This window comes from Antedon mediterranea, chromosome 9 (genome assembly GCF_964355755.1).
Source record: "Antedon mediterranea chromosome 9, ecAntMedi1.1, whole genome shotgun sequence".
In the NCBI taxonomy this organism is placed as follows: domain Eukaryota; kingdom Metazoa; phylum Echinodermata; class Crinoidea; order Comatulida; family Antedonidae; genus Antedon; species Antedon mediterranea.
The window spans coordinates 3,421,827-3,443,973 of record NC_092678.1 but is presented as its reverse complement, the minus strand read 5'-3'; the positions used below and the strand labels follow the sequence as shown (position 1 = coordinate 3,443,973).

The 22,147-nt window shown below is 31.6% G+C and overlaps 1 protein-coding gene across 1 annotated transcript; it reads right to left on the bottom strand.

Annotated features, from left to right (window-relative positions):
- Nucleotides 1-494: 494 nt before the first annotated feature.
- Nucleotides 495-21,971, bottom strand: LOC140058652 (plexin-A2-like). Its single transcript, XM_072104344.1, has 37 exons — nucleotides 21,938-21,971; nucleotides 19,264-20,329; nucleotides 18,881-19,090; nucleotides 18,634-18,759; nucleotides 18,211-18,326; nucleotides 17,729-17,843; nucleotides 17,297-17,456; nucleotides 16,695-16,791; nucleotides 14,309-14,420; nucleotides 13,523-13,630; nucleotides 12,594-12,683; nucleotides 12,185-12,269; nucleotides 11,758-11,921; nucleotides 11,225-11,391; nucleotides 10,849-10,957; nucleotides 10,423-10,559; nucleotides 9,963-10,127; nucleotides 9,679-9,763; nucleotides 8,958-9,212; nucleotides 8,432-8,575; nucleotides 7,889-8,108; nucleotides 7,480-7,613; nucleotides 7,072-7,193; nucleotides 6,843-6,908; nucleotides 6,170-6,244; nucleotides 5,886-5,952; nucleotides 5,467-5,613; nucleotides 5,054-5,207; nucleotides 4,299-4,402; nucleotides 4,044-4,128; nucleotides 3,860-3,960; nucleotides 3,462-3,554; nucleotides 3,072-3,238; nucleotides 2,581-2,728; nucleotides 2,209-2,349; nucleotides 1,688-1,762; nucleotides 495-1,509 (listed from the first exon to the last, which is right to left on the bottom strand). The coding sequence occupies exons 2-37, from the start codon at nucleotides 20,272-20,274 to the stop codon at nucleotides 1,420-1,422; spliced, it is 5,445 nt and encodes a 1,814-aa protein (XP_071960445.1). The 5' UTR covers nucleotides 20,275-20,329; nucleotides 21,938-21,971; the 3' UTR covers nucleotides 495-1,419.
- Nucleotides 21,972-22,147: the final 176 nt, after the last annotated feature.

Here is a 22,147-nt window from a genome sequence, read left to right as displayed (position 1 = left end):
TTAATTAAGAGCAGTGTTCCCTGTCTTACAAAACTATCAATGTTATTGGATCCAGGATTTTTAATTAGGGGAAGGGGGAGGGGACCGAGGGAGGGCATAATTGTGAAATAAAGTTCTGAAACTCAAAATTTACTTATTTAATATTAACTTTATTTTGCAAGTTAGATAAAATATATAAAAATCATCATAAAATATATAAAATTGTTAATATAATATTTCATGATGGATAATGGACTCTACAAATACCATTATTATACAATCTTTATAAATGGCATCTTTTGGAACACGCATGACTAAATCTTGTTTTATATACAATCTTTATAATAGGCATTTAGAAAAATAAAAATCAAACCAAACCTATCTTGCTTATGACAACGTATAAAAATAGTTTACATATAATTTATAAAGATATATTTAGTTAAATTATGTCAACATAAAAATATAAAACAAACTATTACTAATAAAATGAACATTATAGATTCTCCAAAACTGTATACTGGTCAAAAAGGTTTATTAGGTTAAAAAATAAACAAAAACTGTATGTGCTTAACAGTTTAAAAAATCCACTTATAAATGCAAAAATTAGCTTAAAAAATGGGCATGCGCAGCAGAATTGTGAATTGAATAAATTCCGATCATCTGGTCACTCTTTCTTTATCTTTCATTAATATATTTTAAGTTCGTTGGAATGTAATAAAAACTGTTTATAGTGGTCATGTTTTAATTTAGTCTACACCAAATCCATTGTAACATTGTATAGCTTATTTACATTATTGTTCTGGAATGCATAGAATACACTTTTTTGACTTTTTTGGCATTTTCTTCTCCATTATAAAGATATACGTTCATAACAATACAATTTCATTCACTTTAATAGAGTTATTTGTCACTCGCAGACCAATGTCTATGATTTAGTAATTAGAACTATTTTTCATACACCTTTATAGTGTATCTATACAGTGGATGAATATTTTACAGTGGATGAATATTTTACAGTGGATGAATTCCTTACATGGATGAATATTTTCATGGTAATATTAACTTTAATAAAGAAATATTCTATAACTATCTAATATTTTATTTTAAACTTTGTTGAACAAATTTACATAAATTTATGTAATAATTCTGGCAGTATTTAAAAATGTGTTTTTAAATCTATTGATTAACCTGCTTGATTCTATAAACGTACACTGCTTATGCATTTAGTTTATTTTGTAAATCTTTATTCAAAAGTGCTAATTCTTTCTTGGTTTGTATCAACTTTACCATGATTATTATTTCTTATTTACCACTGCAATATTAAGCACATATACAAATTTTATTTTAAACTTTTATAAAAGCATAATTAAATATCTGCACATGCTCAAAAACTACTATGCATTGTGATACCTTTTGCAACAATTCCAACATTGTAGAGCATTATGTACCCATCATAGAAGGAATTTGCTCCAGTCTGAACCCGATCCGACTTCTACTGCACGAGTCATCATTTTCCACAGCCTTACTTAACTGAAAACAAATCATAATATTAATTAGTCACCGAATTTGAATGCAATGTTCTTATTTCTTATTGTAAGCTTGTACTGTACATATGTAATACAGAAAAACACCTATTCAGGGGTCACCTTTGTGTCAGGGGTCATCTTTGTGTCACAACAAAGTAATAAGTAAATGTCTTTATACTCACCTCTGTATTGCAACTCTTAGCATAAGAATACAAATGGTCCAGTATACTCTTTTTACTAAAGATACTTTGAAATTTCTACAAAGGAAAAACAAGCAGAAAATGTTAAAAATGTATTGTCCTCCTGAAAAAATATAATTCTTTAAAAATTGTTATTGAATATGCTATTTTATTGTCACATAATTGTTACACACTTTGACAAAAATTGGTTTTAAAAAAAATATTTACCTGAAAACAATGTAATTTAAAACAAAAAAATAGTAAATTGGTTGCCAGCAAATGTGATTTTGGTTGAAGTTAACAATTTATTTTGTCTTTTTTATTGTTGTTTTTGTTTCTATGGAAATGATAAACCTTATAAAATTACAAAATAACCTCTTCAAAGTCTGATTTTATTAATCTTCATTTTTCATGTTTTTGGGGACACTACATCTTTAAAATAAAAATGTGTGTTTTTTAAGTTAATTTTTCCAGTTGAAGTTGTTTATCCTTTAAAAATTGTTTCAATTGATATTGAATCTTACGTTTGATGTTTCTTTCATTTGTCTTTCCATCTCCATGTGATCCAATTCCCGCATATTCTGAATACTCTTGTAGAAGGAATCCACAAGATTGCGATATGTTGGAATCTCTTTGGCAAAGAGCAATCGATGTGCATCCGTATGCTGGTTGAGAGATAGAAAATATTTACTTTAACTTATATATTCATTATGTCTTGTAATATTTTTATACATAAGCACACACAATGAAAACCCTGCTACATTTTAAACAAAACATTCAAATTCATAAGTATAGGTCATGTGACAGGAGTTGAACCTTTAACCTCTCTCTGGCAGGGTGGGTGCCATACCATTAAACCCCAAATATTTGTTACCATTAAATAAAAATGTTCAAACCTTAGAATAGTGTAGCTGGTTTGTGGAACATGAATCTGTGAATGCATTAGAGATGACAGAGAGGGCATCCTTAACTTGATGGGTCTTTGGAATGTCAAATAGATTTTCAGGGTTGTTGATAACTGTAACCCAAAACCGTTCGCATAAACTGTGGAATTAGAAGACAATATTATACAAACATTTAATGTTTATGAGTGCAATGGGGCAAATAATTTCATGATGTGAAAGATGAATGGTTTCATCTTTCACTGAATGAAATTATTTGCCCCATTGCACGAATATAAAATATTCATTTATTATTATTCAATTTATAACACTCCTACTTTTAACAAGAGGCTAGGCCAAGGCCTAAACCATTCAAGAATGAATTGATTGAATAGATTATTATATAATATACTATAATTAGTATTAGGATTGAATAGTATATGGCTACTAAACAATAATGTGCGTCCTAAAGGTAAATTGCTTACTTAATAAACATGCAAATATACCTTTGATTTTTCCAGGCTTTCAGAACATCTTGGCCAACTTTATGCTTCCTCTGCTCACGGTCTAACAGGTCAAACATGTATTGAATTGCCAATGGCAGACTGTGGCTGTCTGATGCTGGCTGTAGTATGGACTGGAACATCGTTTGTACATACTCAAGGATGGTTTGCTAAAAACAGTACAAATGTATTAGACACTTTTACTAACTTTTACTTACCATTTGGACCAAAGAAATTAGGGAAAGAACAGTTGTGATTCAGTACCTGTGATCATCATTAACTTTTAGTGCTCAAACCTACATACCATAGGCTTTGCTACCCCCTCCTCCCTTCCCATACCACTTGCTTAACCTCCACTTTTCCAACACCCTGGTTTTGGCTCTGCCTGCTTACCTTTGTTGAAAGCACTCTGGGGAAAGACAATTCATCTATTTTCCTCTTCTTCTGTTTAACTTTACCACCAGCATTTTCTTCCGGTTCATCAACCTGTAAATATATTTATTTATATTTTTAATTCTACATTTATTTGTTTTAAAATGTATATCAGAGAATTTAAGCACAGGACCGTGGCAAGGAATTCTAATTCTACAATTTAATAATTTGTAAAAATGTTCTTTTAATTTCCTTTTTCTGGGGTGTTACTGCGCAAGACAGGAAGCGTCTCTAGTATAAACTAACGCCATTAAATGGGTAAATGTGGGGAGTAACCCACGACCAGCAGCCTACAAGTGCGGACGACACATACAACAATATTCTTCTTCTTTTTAGGCAAAACAAATGATTCAACTAACCAAATGGTAAACGGCAGATCCAAGTTCCAAATCAATTTCATCAGCATAGATGACAGACTCTGGGTCAAAGGCTCCGCCATTAAATGCTAAATTTTCTAGGCCTGTAAGAAAAACAAAATTAAATTTTAACATAATTTGATTTAAAATGAATACATTTGACTTGCAACTTATTATGAATAAATACCATTTAAGCCACTAATGTCTTGACTAATTCTAACATTTGCTTCTTTCTGTTTTGGCACAAGGGCAATTCTGTATCCACTCTTTATCTATAAAACAAAAAGTAATATTACATAAATATATTTTATATTCTTAACCTATTTTTGGCACATTTTGCCCACCATAGATATTGCCCGTTTAGTTTATGTAAGAGCAGTATTACATTTTGTTTAATAAGAATATTTTGTCCAAATTTGAGTATGATATAATGGAAACTTACTTTAAAGTGTTCCAAGGTGTTTAGTTGTTTTTTGTTTCCGTTGACCTTTGACGTGTTATCCAAATCTCGTAGAACCAAATGACCTGCAGCTCCATGTTGCCAGTCTAAGATGCAAATGGTTGATATCATGGATTGAATGAATGAATTCAAAAAGCTTCAGAACAATTTCATTGGAAAACAAAATTCTCTGGAGAGGGGGGCGAGTAAATGAAAGATTTGACTATTATTAGTTTAGCCTAGTGAACTAAAATTAAGCCTATCGGATGATGTGATGTTATCATATGGCCAGTTGAAGTTAAAAAGTAGTTTTTAAATTTCTTTAGTCAAAGTTATACAAATTTCAAAGCGCGCGCTTTGCGCTTCTACGTGTCAAATTCTCTTCCAATCCTTATATTTATTTGCTCAATTCATTATCTTTCGAAGTTGTCATCTTCAAGTTTATTTTGATAATTCTATCATACCAAAAAATTAGAACACGATGTGGGTCCCGTGATTTCACCTATGCTACACTGTATAGAGATATACAGTATATACTGTACATATTGTATATGACACATAATAGGTACAACTCAGCACTATAAGTGTATATGCATCATGTCATAGGATGGCGTACATCAACTTTTTACGATCGTATGTTAACGTACATGCAAGTTTAAAAAATGTTAATTTCATTAAAATGATAAAAATGATCACCTATAATTCGTCAAAGTGACGAATTAAATTCTAGTTATTTTTAATGTTATACAGTTACTTACCTAAATCAACATCTCTGGCTGGCCTTCTTTTAGAATACGGTTTATTCTTAAACAATGCATCCAAAATCTTTTCTTTTGCCTGGTTGATGGTGTCACAACTCAGAACTTTAACTCGTAAGGTACTACCATCTTCAGAGTTAATTACCTCTAGTGTCTAAACATAGAACATACAAATACATTTATTTTGTTACTAAGACAGTGGCATGTGTCTATTAATAATAATGGTTGAATATTACTAAATTGGGTGTACACTGGTGAAGACCGTTGATAGATATCTAAAGCTCTGTCTACACTATCAAAAAAAATGTGACGTGCCCATATATGGAGATGATGACATCATATCAATACCATATTACTAGTCTGATAGTGTAGACATCACCCGTATTATTAAAAAGTATCCTTTAATAACTTACAATTTCCTCGTAAAGGGATTTGACACTGAGGAGTGTGTTCAAGCTCAGCGAATGCTGCGAGTGGTGTGTGATGGCGTCGACAGCACCTTTGTTTACGTAACATCGAATAGCTTGGTACATCAGGTATAGAGGGCGGGCATTATGCTCCTAAAGAGGTATATTATGAATAGTTAATATATATTTTTTTATTTTTTTATCCCATGTTTCTATTTTTTGTGTAATGCTGGTAATATTTTTTTGTATATTGTTATTGAAATTGATTTTTTTCCGAATGAATGGTAAAAAGTTACATAGTAAACAAATGCTATACTAGTTCCATAAAGTCATGTTATATAGTATAAATGGAAACACTTATTTAGCACATATATTTAATATTAAGAACACACTTATCAATTTAAGTAAAAATTAAGAAAGTTTACCTGTAGGTGAGAATACATACAAAGACACACCCAGTTAGAAAGAAGCTTTTCGGTGACACCTTCATTTCTGAAGAAAGAAAGAAAATTACAAGTTACCATTAAAACTTGTTTTTTCAACACTCTAATCACATACAGTGATTGTTAATGTCACTACTTGACCTCCAAGATAAATTTCCTATTTTCAATTCGTCAATGCTTTTTACTATTTTCAGTTTCAGTGAAGAATCAATAGATGTTGACTTTCACAAGCATTCTCCATACAAACAAATGTTTTGTTACAATACCTTCTTAGTACTTGCTTAGCCTTCCTTTCTGTAACCATGTGCTCAATATGGCGTCTGACTAGAGCCTCTAAAATGCTGAAAATTCATAATAAATATGTCATTTTATATAACACCTATATAAATTCCTGTCATTTGATTGGACGAATGTGGGTCACATGGCGTGCAATAGTACGCACTATTCAACGATCGTTAAATAGTACTTTTTGAAACATTTTTGTGTACGAAAAAAAAACGTCTAGATGTTATATAAAACAAATAATGAATGTTTTGTATTCGTGTAATGGTACAAATAATGGCACTTGGTGAATGATGAAAGGTTATATCAACTCGGCTTTGCCTCGTTGATATAACCTTTCATCATTCACCTCGTGCCATTATTTGTACCATTGCACTCATAAACATTCATTATTTGTATACTATCGGACAGTGTATAACTTGAAGAAGACCCTTTTAATTACCATTTGAAAATTTAATCGGACATCACCTCTAAACATTTTACAGTTGGGCATTTGCAAGTAGGCCTATTTTAATATAAGGTGTTAAAAAACTTCCAGTTAAAACACTCCCAATATTCCACATAATTTCCATTTTCTTTGATCTGGTTTTCTTTTGCTTTTTTTTTCCTGATTTTAGCAGTCTAAAGAAGTGGCATAAGGTAAATGTATATACTTACCTGGTGAGATAATTTAGTTTGTCCTCAACCACCATCTCAATTGCCAGCAACGAGGCAAAATTTGATCTGCAACAAAACAAATCATAGTTTTCTATATTAAAATCAGCTACTAATTTTTCACTATGTAGTCACTTGTCATGCATTGTATCTCACTCAACCTTGCATCATATTTAGACCAGGTTAGGCCAATAAAAACTCACTATATTGTAACACAGTTGATTTAACTTACTTTTCTCTGACACTAAACTTGTTGCTATTGTTAATAACTTCAACAAACGTAAGCAAGAAGTCTCTGTTCATAAGAAGTCTTGAAAATTCTGTCAGACCATCCCCGATGTGTTCATTGGCATCCTACAAAAAAAGACAAAAATATTATGTTGATTGCTAATGTATTTTAATTATTTAGAAATTTCTAATTGTCATACAGACCTATAAATGAACACATAGATGTGGATCGAAAAAGTCTCTAATTGTTGTAAATTACAATGTAAACGATAGGACATTAGGTTAAGTTCAGAACTTGCTGAGTTTGCTGATGAGCTTAAACAAACCAAGAAGTGAACCTCGTTCTCTCAAACTGGATAATGTAAAGGAACCGTTTTTGGCATTTCATAATATTAAAAAAATCGACACTTACAAATTGTGTTGGTCTAGCATCGTAGGCCGAGAACATCATAATCATTGCATACTCCTTTGGTCCTCTGAAAGGCATGCCATGCCCATCAAGATCTTGTTCCAGGTCATCTAGGTTCAGAGCCATTTCTGCAATAGCTGTAAATCAATCAGTCACATGATGAACCATAATGTCAATCAATCAATCAATTAATTGAGCTGTCAAACTTAAAATGATGTTTATTTATTTGTTTAAATAAATGACATGCAATATAACAAATATTGTGGTTTATACCACTGGTACAGACATGCCTCCCCACATCACTTTTTGATGGAAAACTCACGAACAAGAAAAAGCTAATATAAATAGTTTTGACTGTGTTGAGGTATAAATTTAGAACCAATTTGGCATTGAAGACCATTTAAATGATTACCTTCATGAGCTTGACTTTGCACAGCCTCTACCATATTGTCCATTTCTAAGAGTACTTTTTTGTGACCTTCTTTAGCCTTATTTTCACGTTTCTTTAACACACAGATAACTATTACAACAAGAACAACTAGTGTTCCAAGGCAAGCTCCGAGCTCAATCCAAATTTCGGTAGTTTTAAGACTGACTTTTCCAAGTTCAACATAGTAATTTCCTTGTGTAACCTGTATCAAGCATTAATTAATTAAGTACAAAACATGGTCAAGAGTTATTCCTCAAAAACGATTATCTAGTGTGGATTCTATATTTATATACATGGACATTATGGCTGAGCGAGAGGTAAAAAATAGATGAAGCAAAGATGTTTTAAATATCGTTGTTAATATAAATTATACAAGTTGTGTGAAAATTAAAAATCCCAAACAAGCTAACTGCCTCGTCTGCCTTGACATAAAGTTTTAGGATTCGAAATATTGAGCACACCCAACTAGAGAGTGAAAGAATTGTTGCTGTCGTTGTCGTTGTTTAATTCTTGATGTTTACTTACAGTTGCTAACTCATTTGAAAATGAGCTTTGAATTATTGTACATGACAGCATTATTTCAGTCAGTGACACAACTTTACAAATTTCACCTCCAACCTTAACCTCAACATCATTTTCAACATTTCCTGCACATTTCAGATTTTTTCCCTAAAAGATATAAAATAAAATAAAAATATCAAATATTCTGAATAGTTAAAAGAATACACTTATAAATAATTCAATTATGTGTAGATGCCAGGGGCAGATCCAGGATTTTCTTAATACTATATTAATATCAAAAAGTAGTTCTTAATGTAATTTTAGCTGTCAGAGGGGGAGAATGCAATCCCAGGACTATTCCTTTGGATCCGCTCCTGGAAGCATAATACAAAGCTGCCCTGTGAGGCTTGAATAATTACATTTTTTAAATTTTAATTAGTTTGTGTGTTATGACTTTTCATGTCTGGTTGAGCAATACTACTTGACTTTCTTCACCTGACCTTTATCAAACAATAAAATATGTAACGCTAAAAAAAGCTTTCAAACATACCTTTAAACTCAGTGTATTTGACAAAAGTTGCAAAGTTCCATCATTGACGTCATCATAATGCTCAGACTCATCAAATGTAAAATATATTGGATCCAATACATACTTGAACGTACTCATGTTGTATACGTAACCATCGAAGAACACTTGCATATCAGCATTAAAGGCTTCATCTTCATCACAACTGGTTGGACAATGTCTACTAGGTAGTCGTGGCGTCTTACAAACTACAACTACATTTTGTTCAATCGTGCAATTCTGGAAAAATGTTTAGATATTATTCATTATCTTAATATGCATCTTGTAATTATGGAATTCAAAACACTGCGGTTGAACACCAGGATACACTCAGCCCAAGAAACGCACCAAGGACACACCTGCTTACTTACTTACTTACTTACTGGGATGCAACGGTGAAACGAAACTAACTCTAAATACCAGTGTTGTTGAGGACCAGGACACCACCCTCAGCAGAACATTTATTGATATTTACCATCCACAGCAATAGATAGGTAATATTTAAGTTTTTTTGCACAGCTCTGGTGTTGCAGAATTGATATGAATTGGATCTCTCTGGGGTTTTCTAGTCAACGTTGTGAATGGTACTATAGTAGAGCTCTGGGTGTTTCTTTAGAGTTTATTCAATGTGTTTAATATGAAAGGTGGGTGCAACTTTATTTCCTTTTCTTCATAAGTATTAAATATAAATTTATTAGTATCCTACCTCAGTAATATTTTGTAGAATTACCATAGTTACATCCTGGACTGCATCAAAATTTTCTCCTATTATTGTAACTTCTAAGCCACCACTATAAACAAACCAAAGTAATAATCAAAGCTTTGAATAAAATATAAGTAAAAGCAATGCACTTTGGTTCAGAGGGGGAATTGGTAGTTCTGCACATATAACAATTCAAATTTCGTTAGATACATTTTAACAAGATAATTATAACACAAGAATACTACCAATGCAAACATTAGTTTCATATTACTAAAACTGTTACTTACGAGCATATACTTTTTTTTGAAAGACCGAGAGTAACCATTGGATTGGCGGTAATATTAAACATTTTAGAGGATTTCCTGGTTGTGTTTCCAAAGTATACAGTAACATTGGCTCTCCCTTCACTAGCAGATTCAGTAGTACTACAAATAATGGTTGTATCAGTCTCACTAAAAACAATTAAGAAATGTATTTGTAATAACAATAATAATAGGTAAACTTATTACTTTCAATTTTTTTTGTACAGCTGATCAACTTTGTCAGTTGTGGTTTTGTATATAGTGAATGAACTTAAGCTTATGAGAATGAATGAATGAATGATTTCTTAAACCTGCACCACTGACAATCCTGATGTAAATCTCAGTAAAGCCCTGTCTACACTATGAAACTTTATGTGAGAAAAAAAATGTTTGTCTTTGTCAAGCTAGTGTAGCTTTCACTTAGACTCTATAATTGTATACAAACCTAGTAATAATACAGTCGGCTTCCCCTATTTTGACACTTCTATGTGAACCTGTTCCTAATAGTTTTCCATTAATGTTAACAGTGGTTCCTCCTGCTTGTATTCCAAGTTCTGGTGTGAAATTGGTTATTTCTGGGTTCTGTAAATGAAAATTAAATTTAAAGACTGATTAAAACTACTACATGGCACATAGTTTTACAATATTGATGTGTGACAGCATGCCTTTGGGATAGTACCAGAAGCTATTCCAACCTGTGTTTTAGTCACAAATGTTTCTGAAGGCATCTGTTCGTACTCAATTAACTTTCACTCTTTGGAAATGTGTAAATAGCATTTATACATAGGTACCATACACTATTTCCATTATCGGAACTGTATGTAAAACAGTATTACTGTAGATACATCACTGAAAATTTTTTTTAATCTACCTGGTAAGACAACTTATTGGAGATAGTGCTGTTGCCCGCTTCAGAGATAATTACCACTCCAACATCTGTACATTCGTCAATTGTGCATTTGGGTGCCTCGCACATTATACTAGAGAGAAAAAATACAATAACTATCTTATTTGCAATCTATACAGTGAGCAAAAGCTTATTGCAGATGTCTATCATGTACATTGCATTGTGGGATACTCTTTTTCAAACATTACATTGTGGGATATTCTATTACAAGTGCAACCATGCATTGTGGGATACTCTATTACAAGGGCAACATTGCATTGTGGGATACTCTATTACAAGTGCAACATTGCACTGTGGTATATTCTAGTGCAATATAAACTTATTAGTTCATGTATAATACCTTTGATCATATAAATTAAAAGAACCACTGATGATGTCACATGGTTTTTCGTTAACATTGATGCTCAAAACGTTGCTTTCGTTAAGTCCAAGATTGTATGCAGACACTTTGATTATATCATGGGTCGTTGCCATGCCTACATCAAATGCAATAGTTGGTGGTATGATCTGCCAAAAAAATGCACATGCCCAGATCAATAATTAATTTTGTATACATATATAAATAAGCAAGTTATAGACAATACCAGAAAAAAAGAAGATTCTACCTTAAATCTGCACCTCTTCCACTTCCAATAAGATCTTATAGGAAGTGGTGCAACGCAAGGGCCCTTCAACACTGGGCTGCTCATGCTCTGGGCCCCTTGGGTGGGTTTAGCCAGTGAGCGCTCATAGCCGTTACACTACTGCTTTTATAGGATAAGTCTCTCTATTCTTTAGACTAAAATGAAATTTATGTTCTTTTAAAGGATTTACCAAAGTAGCCAAGATATATGTAGCGATTAATTCATTCTGAATTTGTAACTGGGAACTTACATTTCTTATTTCTGGTGGTCCGCAAACATCAACTGCATTGTTACAAGTGCCAGTGTATGCACAGGAAGTATCGCACCATACACACTCATACATCGAGGGAGTGATAACCTTTGACATGCATCGGCTGCAGTCAGGTCGATTCACTGAACATTTGTACAAATCCACTAAATTAAAAAATTAAATAAACATATTTCAAAACAAAACGTTGAGGGAGTTAAAAGATTTCGTCGTGAGGTAATTTCCTGCATGATCACAATTAAAAATGGTACTGGGTTTGGTCTACCTATAAATAAACATGTTTCACAGACAACAAAACGTTGAGGGAGTTAAAAGATTTCAGGATGTATAAAGTATGATACTCTAAAAGACATTTTTTTTTTTGTAGATTTTGACAAAAAGAAATAATCACATTTAATGTTTGACTTACATTCATATTCTTGGTCAATGACATTACTACTCCATTGTACTTGCATCTCGATACTTATCTTGTCAACGTCAGCGATGAAATTATACTAAGATGAGAAATACATACATAGGTAATAACATCTATAGTCTACAATCTACCTACAATATCTCTGTAGAACAAGGGTGAAATTTTCCTAAACTTAAGGACAAATGGATTGAAAAAAACAGAGTAAATATCAAAGCAAAGAAAGGAAATCTAATAAAAAGAAATGATGGATAAATAAGAAATGTACATATTATTACATACAAATTTGCATGTATTGTACACACACGTACACATACCAAACCTGCTTGATTGTAATTGATCTTATTCAATAGTAAATAGGAATCAAAAACATAGTTTTGCAAGAGTTTGTGTAGTTAATTCTTACCTTAAACGCGCCACAGGTAATATTACTTTCATCTAGTGTAGCTGAAACTGACTCAATTTTTCCTTCAATCTCAAAGATACATTCATAAGTCTGAGGGAAACATTAACAAATAAGTAATTAGTGTGTTAAGCTCTGTCTACACTATAAAAAAATATTTTGACAGAAAACGTGTGTCCAAATATGGTAGTGATATGCCAAAATATGGTAGTGATATGACATCATCATGTCTATATATGGGCACATCACATTTTTCCTCACATAAAGAAAACTTAAAATAGTACAACTAAGGATGTCAAATTTAAGGAAAAAAAACTTGCTTTAAGTTGACTTTATATTGACATTATGCAAGAAAATAGATGTGTTCTGCCTCTTTATTGGAGTTAGACTTGTATTATTTTACAAAAGATAACCATTCTTGAATTTTAAACAGTATTAGTAACAGATTGAGAAAGATCCAAAAGTGACATCACAATTTAGTAATAAAATAAGATTAACAGAAAGAAGCTCAAGATGTAATAACAAAAGAAAAACATGTCCGCCATGAATTAAATATAAATATTAGAAGTAAATTTAGAAATAAATTTAAATATGACCAGTTTAATTTGATTTGTTATTATTACAGTTCGAACTGAGTTATCAGTGGCAGATATAAGATTTTGAAATAGGGGCAAAAGTGCAGAATCGGGAAAACAATCACATTCTTTACAAAACACACACAATGTAAAGCTCTATCTACAATCGAACTTTATATGACAAATAAATTTGATGTGCTCATGAACACGATGACATCATATCACTGCCATATATGGGCACATCACACTTTTATTGTCAAACTTGTTTAGTGATAGAGATACTGTAGACAAAGCTTAAGAAATGTTTTTGATAATAATTTTGCATACTTTAGAAATTGGCAAGAAATATATCACTACCTTTCCTTGTGGTACATTCCGTGTTGGAATGACAATCTCCCTAAGGAAGTTGACAGGAACCAATTCACTGACACCAACGGAAATTATCTGAGGGCATTCAGTTTGATTCTACAGATAAAAAAACAAAAGGCAATTTAAAATATAGGATGTTTACAACCGTATTAAACAAATTATTTGTGGTAATGCAAACAAGTTCTAAATAAGGGAAATATTCACATGAAACATGTGCACATAAACTGTATAAATTTTTTACAAAGGAAAAAAAATCTCCTATTGTAAAAGTTTTAGGTTATTGACACGTTAGAGTAAAATTCTTCTTTGTAAATACAGGCAGATAACTTAATGATGAAACATTTCCTTGAATAAAAATGCTTTAATTAACAGAGGTATGCTGAAAACAAAACAAGTTAAACACATGGATGGGGCTTGATAATTGGTCAATTTTATCAAAAGAACCAAACGTTACATTTAGGATCCCTTTCTGATGTGTTTTTGCATGTTTTGTATCATTTTGAAAGAGCATACTGGAAGGAGCGATTGGTAACATGAAAATTAGCACACCAATGTGATATTTCTTTGGCACTACATCAATTTATGTGTATAAAATTCTTTATATCAAATCAATGGTACTACAAATTATGAAAATAGATGGTAAGTACTTTCTTAACAATTCTTTTCTCCTTTCATGAAAAACTTCGTAATTTGTAATTGGTTTGATATAACTAATTTTATATACATTTACAAACATCAATTTCTGATTTTGTCATGATTCCTATACCACTTTACCTGTTTCACAAATAAAGTTGTATCGGGGTCGCTACATTGTTCCGCATCAGTGCACACATTATCTTCAACACACCATCTACATGCTTCCCACCCCTTAACACATTCAGAGCATCTGTGTTTTAAAAATACAAAAATGTGTTAAATAAATTCGTGTAAAAAGTGTTTTAACATGAGAAAAATAGTTTTATTGATCTTTTTTTAAATTAGAATAAAACAGTAAAAAGAAGTTTATATAATTTTAAAATAAAACTTAATAACAAAAAAGAGAGGATCGACGCTTCTAAAAAATATCGAAACTAAGTTAGAATAACATAATTAGGCCTATTCTAGATGATTTTAAAAAAGCAGTTTGTAATGAACAGAAATATATAAGTTTAAATGTTTCCTCATAGTTATATGACCTACAAAAGATTAAATATATTGAAACAAATGGTGTTAAACCAGGAACCATATGGAGAAATAATGTTCAACAACATATGACAAAGATCCTAATTCTATTGTAGAGATTACAAATAAATAGTCTACGTGACGACGTTAAAAGTAAACGGAAGTAGTGATTAAAAATATTGTGCAATGTGGTATCGGGAAAGTTTATACATTTTTTAAAACAAAAAATCTAAAAGCACTTGATTTTCTTTTTCTATAGCCATGAAATACAATGATTTATTGAATATATAGATTGAAAAATTAGAGTAGTTAGGTGCTACAATAGCCTGAAGCTGAATTAGATTATCTTCACAGCTACCCTGTATGTATAGCTTTACTGAGGTGATGCCTATATCAAATAGATCACAAAGAAGATTAATAAAATTCTAAAGTAATAAAAAAAATTATTATTATTACAATATTGTAACTATTGTTATGTTATAGGGATGGACTTGATATGTACTTTTTCTAGCTTCTTCTTTCTATGGTAAAAATGCCAATACTATTAATATTATAATTTTATTTTATAAGAAAAAAGAAAGGAAATAAATTTGAATTTAAATTTGAAAGAAATGAAAAAATAAAGGAAGAGGATAATAATATATTAATTGAGAAACAGGACAGTAAAGTAAACAATATTTGTTTGTTTTTTCCAGAATTTTCCTTTTTTTGTTCTTTTTATGCGTAATTCTAACCATACAATAGAGCATTAATAATATCCAATTATTCAGAAACTTAATTAATATCCAAAACCTCATTAATGTCGATCATTCCAAACTTAATTGTCATTTAATTTAAAGTTTCATATAAAATACACCAATAAAATTTTCTAGAACTGAATGTATTAGAATACCATTTTTTGACCCGGTTAGTAGTGGATTAAACTGGTCGGAGTACTACCAGGAAATAGTATTACTGTATACAAACAAGGAAGCATATGGGTACTAAAAAATGATTGTGAAGTCATAGAGGTGAATTTCAAAGATCATCATCACCCTATTTATATAAGCAGAATATGAGGAAGTTACAGTTCTATTTAACATGTTATTTTATTACACTGTACTACTATATATGAGAAATTATATCGGATATATGGCACATTAAAAATGCTTTTTATCATTATGATAATGAAATAGAAGAGTTTCCTGAAAATTTAATATCACTTTGCTGCATCAACCTACTTAACATCTGTTTCTGCAACAGAAATAAATATTTTAGTGAATATAATTGTGAGAAATCTTAAGTATAGGTCTAATGATAATAAATGCAGTGGTCAGTCTACCATCTGAGTAGAAATTGTTTTTTAAACATAGGGTGGTTTTCAGCCACTTTTAAACAACTTCTGGATGTTAGTTTCAGTTATTTGTTTTACACACACTCTCTACATTCTTAAACTTAAATTCCACCTTTAAAAACCAATTTTGCTACCTTTTATACTAACAATCATACGTGACTCAAAGGGGCGGGGCCAAGCCAGCCCCTGGGCCAAGCCAGCCCCAGGGACCCCCTTCATAATTTTGCAAATTACAATACAAACAGGACAGGACCTAAAATTTGCCATGAGATCTTTATCATTGACATTTAATAATAGGATAGTTGTGCAGTTTACAGTTGAATTACATGTTTTCAATTGAATGGTTTCCTTATAATTGTTGCTATCAGTCCAACAATTAAAGCATTACTCATAATCCTTTGTGGCTTTTTCAATAGAGTTTGTTTATCCTTTCTCCATACAGATTTATATCCTGTTCACTATCAATAAATTATTCATTCTAATCTAAATTTGTATTTGTCTATTCATACTAACACTAAATCAATTTGTTTATATCTCTTAAATTCTTTATGTTATACTATTTCACAAATTGTGTCTATCATATGGTTGAATCTCTTAACCTGGTGTGTGTCCCTACCCCCACCATCCCTGTTTTTTTCTTTTTTTCTCATGAGTTGTTGTACTTACGTCGAAAATCTACCACAATTGTAATACACAAATTCGGTTTCTAAAAAATTAATTCTCGTTTCTGAAGAATATACAGCAAGTTCAATTGTAATGAATTCTGAAATTTTAAAAATATATTTGTTAAAAATAAATTAATAGTTTTAAAAATTGGCTATGTTTGTTCATTGGATTACACAAATAGGCTTTTATTTTTCATTAAATATTGTCTGCTGTTGACATGTACAGAATTATGTGTAATTAAGTGCAGTGAGAATGATTATTTGTTTATGGTTGTTACAAAAAAATGGCCCGATTATAGCATTTCATTATTATTACCCTGCCTTTTGGTATTTCATCAGGCACAGGTTATTTTTTTACTTTTTTTTTGTCTTTTGTGGGTTCATATCAATCTTTAATAAATAATATTTATACAGGTATTTAAAACTAAATAGAATTGTCATAGAAACATGTCAACATACGTAAAATATTATAATAATATAGGCACAAAACAAAATCTAATATATATACAAACAAACTATCATGATGATATGAACTTATTTTGTTAACTTTAATAAATTATATTTTGCGGCATGGTGTTTTTACTTAAAAATCTTTTTTTTTACCTTCATCAGTAGGTATGTTTGGTATTTTATCTAATGAAGGTGATAAACACGTGGTGGTCGTCCCAACTACGAGTTCCGACTCAAACGCGCCCTTGTCAAAATCACATCTATAACTTGAGCCATCAGTAAGTGGAGGAAGTTCCTGTATATCTAAAGTTATCTAAAATCAAACATGAACACGAATAATGTAATGATTAGTCAAACAATATCAAGATAAAAATAATACAACAGATTGGTTTATCCAATTGCACTGGAAAGCATACTGTACATTGTGTTGTTAAAATACAGACTTTCCAAGTCTCTGGTTGGACTTACGAAAAATTAAAAATTCTATATGATACCACTTTATTGTTCATGATTTATTAATATTAGGCTTAACAATATTTTCCATTAATGCATGTATGCATTCTTTGTAGTATTTTGGACACTTACAGTTTGGCTAGCTTGTGTGTCAAGAAGAGCAGGTGGCTCTACGGATAAGATTTCAGCACAAACAGCGTTGTTGTATGGAAGCCATGTTGTTGCGCAATCTTGTTGGCGACTACACCTGAAAATAATTGTAAAGAAAATGAATATATCAATTTAAATAGTTTTTATTACTGGGGAGAGGGGTGGAGGGTGAAGCTTTGATTGGGCCGCCCTTGTCTACTTTATGAAAGAGATCATGAAACTATTCTGATTTGCAACAAAATATCATCCTCCTCATCTTGTTTCCACAATCCAAAATTGTTAATATGTAAATAGTTTTTATTACTGGGGAGAGGGGTGGAGGGTGAAGCTTTGATTGGGCCGCCCTTGTCTACTTTATGAAAGAGATCATAAAATTATTCTGATTTGCAACAAAATATCATTCTCCCCATCTTGTTTCCACAATCCAAAATTGTTAATATGAGCTTATGTGCTAAAATTATTACTTTTTTTCCAGAGTACACCATCCGCAATACGGGTCACCATCGCTGCCGGAATTTGGTCCAATGCACTCATCGCATGTAGTATACTGAGAACAATTCTCCACACGTAACTTTAAAACCTAAAATAACAAATAAATATTCAGTACTAAGGTCAAACATAGTACAAGGCTAAAGATTTTTATAGTGCTGTGGAGTAACGTATATTAGTTGAGAAAATTTATTAGGCCATCTTAATTCTTGAGTTTTTTCAAAATCTTAACTAATAATTTCTTCCTTTGTTTGTTCGTAATCTAAGTTCTTTCCTTACTGTTTCTGCTACTTTTGAGTTCGCCAGTACTGTACGCCTATATACAATAAACAATTCCTTGTAACTTGTTCGTTACCTTTTATGTTCATTAGCAATGCAGTTTAATTCTTTACTCTCACCGTTTGTTCCGTCAGTACTGTAATATGCGCAAGGTTGTCGCTGATGACTATGTCAGGCTTCACAGGTTTATCATCCAAGGGAATGGTTTCATATACACGTGATGTAGCAGTGTCAACAATCTGTGCCTGTACGTGTTCATTAAAAATATAAGCTTGTTAATTTAGAAATATTTCATTTTGATTGGCATATTTATTTATTATCATCCTTGATGTTGCCAATATTTTTCGTACCATCATTTGTTCTTACCTTTAGCAATTCTCCACTGGCAGTTCCTAGAAATGCTATCGTGTGGTTCTGTTCCACTACTGTAGTGATGGCTGTGAGATTGTGATTTGGTAACTGTAATACAGGATCAGCTGCAGCTGCTTCTGATATGAGGCCTTGTGAGTATTTATAAAATGTAGAATCATAATCGCATTGGTAACGGTCTATTTGAGCATCACTCAAAGATTCAACCTGATAAAAAAACAAATTTATTTTAATACTGTATCAGAAAAGATAATATTTTTGTGTGTGATCACAGGAACTCTACTTTTATATTTCTTAAGTAACCAACAGGAAACCATAGTCAACTGTTTTAATATTAATTTTTCTGTGTTATTTCAAAACTTTAAAATAAAAATACTTACACCACCTGTACATAAAGAACCACTAGCATACAGTAACTTATTATCATCATTCTTTGGCTGTATAATGCAACCTTTTAAGGCATTTCGAAATGCTTGGTTAATATCAATCCAATTGAAAATACAAAGAGCAGATTCTAAACTAGTAGAGCTCCTTGAAAAAATTCCAAATAGAACATTATCTCCAACTTGAAGGCCTAATGATTCTGAAAGGTGTTTTCCTATGGTACCAACAGACACACTTCGGACATATTCATATCCATTGCATTTCAAATGAACTTCTGAAAATGTATACAGGTTTGTTTCACTTTCACAAACACGACTGAGTCTAGATGTAACATCTGTGATCAATGAATCTTGTCTATTTGATACGAAATAACTGAATCCATCATAAGAAAAACCAGAGACATATTGTAACATATTTAAATAATAGCCACTTGCTACTTGCATTCTATTTTCATTTCTTGGTGTTACAGGTGTAAGATCGGATAACTCCCTTCGTGAAATAAAAGAGAATGTTTCATCACCATCATCGCGCGACGCTGTGTATAATGCGCTACCGGAATGGGCCGGAGCTATAAATCCCACAGCTGATAAATCTTCGGTACCAACGACTTGCTCGGCAGATGTAAACAAATATTGAAAATCAATTAAGTTGCATGCTTCACATTTTCCCATGTTACCCCCTCCACATGTTATCAATCTATCGTTTTCATAATCGATAACGAGAACCTTGTTGACATTAACGCAGTCATCCGATTCATCACAAGTCGAATTGCTATTTAATAACGTAAGATCATCTGACAATCTGAACACCTTGTTGTTTGCGGCAACGTAGACATCTCGTGTGCGATTGTGGATTGCGATATGTTGCAAACTGACTGGAGAGGATGGCGTGAACTGATTTAAAAGGTAGGCTGATAAAGTCTCACTTTGTATGGATAGTGTCTGCAACCATAACACTAGTAACGCAAAGCTTAGCTTATATAAACAAGTGGTTCTTAATAGATCCATTCTGTCTTTAATCAAATAAAATGTATCCTCTTTAATCTTTGGCACATGATATATTCTGAAAACAAATAGATTTAAATAGAATTGTGAAATTTTTATGAAAATTGGAGACAACAAAACAGTTAAGAAATACTTTGTTGGATATTTAATTCATTTAACAGAAGTGTAGCTGGCAGAAAGTTTTTGTAACCTTGGCAACAACATTCATAATAACCCTAATAATTTTTCATTAACAGTAATAACGTAGAACGAGCATTTAAAAATAATTTTAAAAAGTGATGTTGAATTTTTCATAATAAAATAGAATTTTACTAATTTTTTAAGTCAAACGTTAAACGAGGGCATTCTAAATTGTATTACTCAACCTAGCCTACACACAGAATTGTATTTTTTGTAGTACAGTGGTAATAGCAGGGAGGTATAAAAATATTTTTATACCTCCCTGGTAATGTGCCACTAGGACTAGTAGTGATGGAGGAGGAAGGAGTCGCACATGATGGTGAAGCTAGCCGGTAGCCGATCACTCCGGCCGCGCTTCACTCCGGCCGCCGTATCAGTTTAGCGCGATGTTATGCACTCCGGCCGCTATTCAATTCGACTTCCTGTGCAAAGGGGCCGTTAGTATGGAGCGCCCATATCTACGTTTTCTATACTGTTCAGTGTTATAACAAATTCTTGGTGAATTTAAATGGAACTAGTTGAATATTTATTAGCAACAATTTTACTTTTTTCATTAACAATAACAATCAAAGAAGTTGGAACTGCTTTTTCTTTCAAACTAAACTTAACTTAATTAAATTCAATAATAAAATAATAATCAAATACCCGTCTAATTAATGCTTGAATAACAATATTTAATTTCTTTCTATGTACATTTATTTTTATAGCTTTACATTTATTAACATTAAAAATTAGTTAAAACCCTTATTTTTATAACACTTTATCTTGCCAGTACCCATACTTACTAATTATAATTAATAACAATATGTAAAATATTAATTAATTTATTTCAAATAATCAATTACTATTGATGTTTGTTATAGTTAATAACAATATTTACAATATTAATTAATTTATTTCAAATAATCAAATATCCGTCTAATTAATGTTACCTGGAATTGTATCAAGAATTAATATATCATTTTTGTACAGTCCAATTTACAATGATTTTATATTTTAATTTATATATGATAAAAATAATATGACATATAGGGTACATTGCAATAAATTACATAATTAATTACATTACAATTAATATACTAGCCTATTACATTGGATAAAACACATAAATTATTTTGTTTTAGCATTAGACCTAATTTAAAACACTTGCGATGTTGTTGTGATCCTGAAAGAGAAAAAATATACTGAATATGATTACAAATGTTTATTTTGATTCTCTACAAAAAACGTGTCTCGGTTGAAGACTATGGGCGCTCCATAGTTGCGGCCGGATGAATCGCGGCCGGATTGAAGCGCGGCCGGAGTGAAGCGCGGCCGGAGTGATCTGTATTCAGCTACCCTAGCCTACCTCAATTCTTGACCGAAAATCGTCGGTCTGTATATGAATATCTTGGTCTATGAATTAATTTTTTTAAGTTTAAATATACACTTACATATAGCATTCGTCTGTTAAGTTATTATTTAGACTTTATATTCTTATACTTACCTTAAACATCTGTCAAACCTGGTCAAACTAAGGCGTACCACCAGTATACAATTGTTGATTTTCTCGATCGAAGTTTATTTACAAAACTTATTCGACCGTAAAGTTTTCTTAAAGTTACTTCCGCGTAGTCTTTTACCACCAGACGTACTAAGTAATTAGTAGGTATCGTCAAGCTCAAAGACTAGTTTTTAGTTATGTCCACCAGAGAGG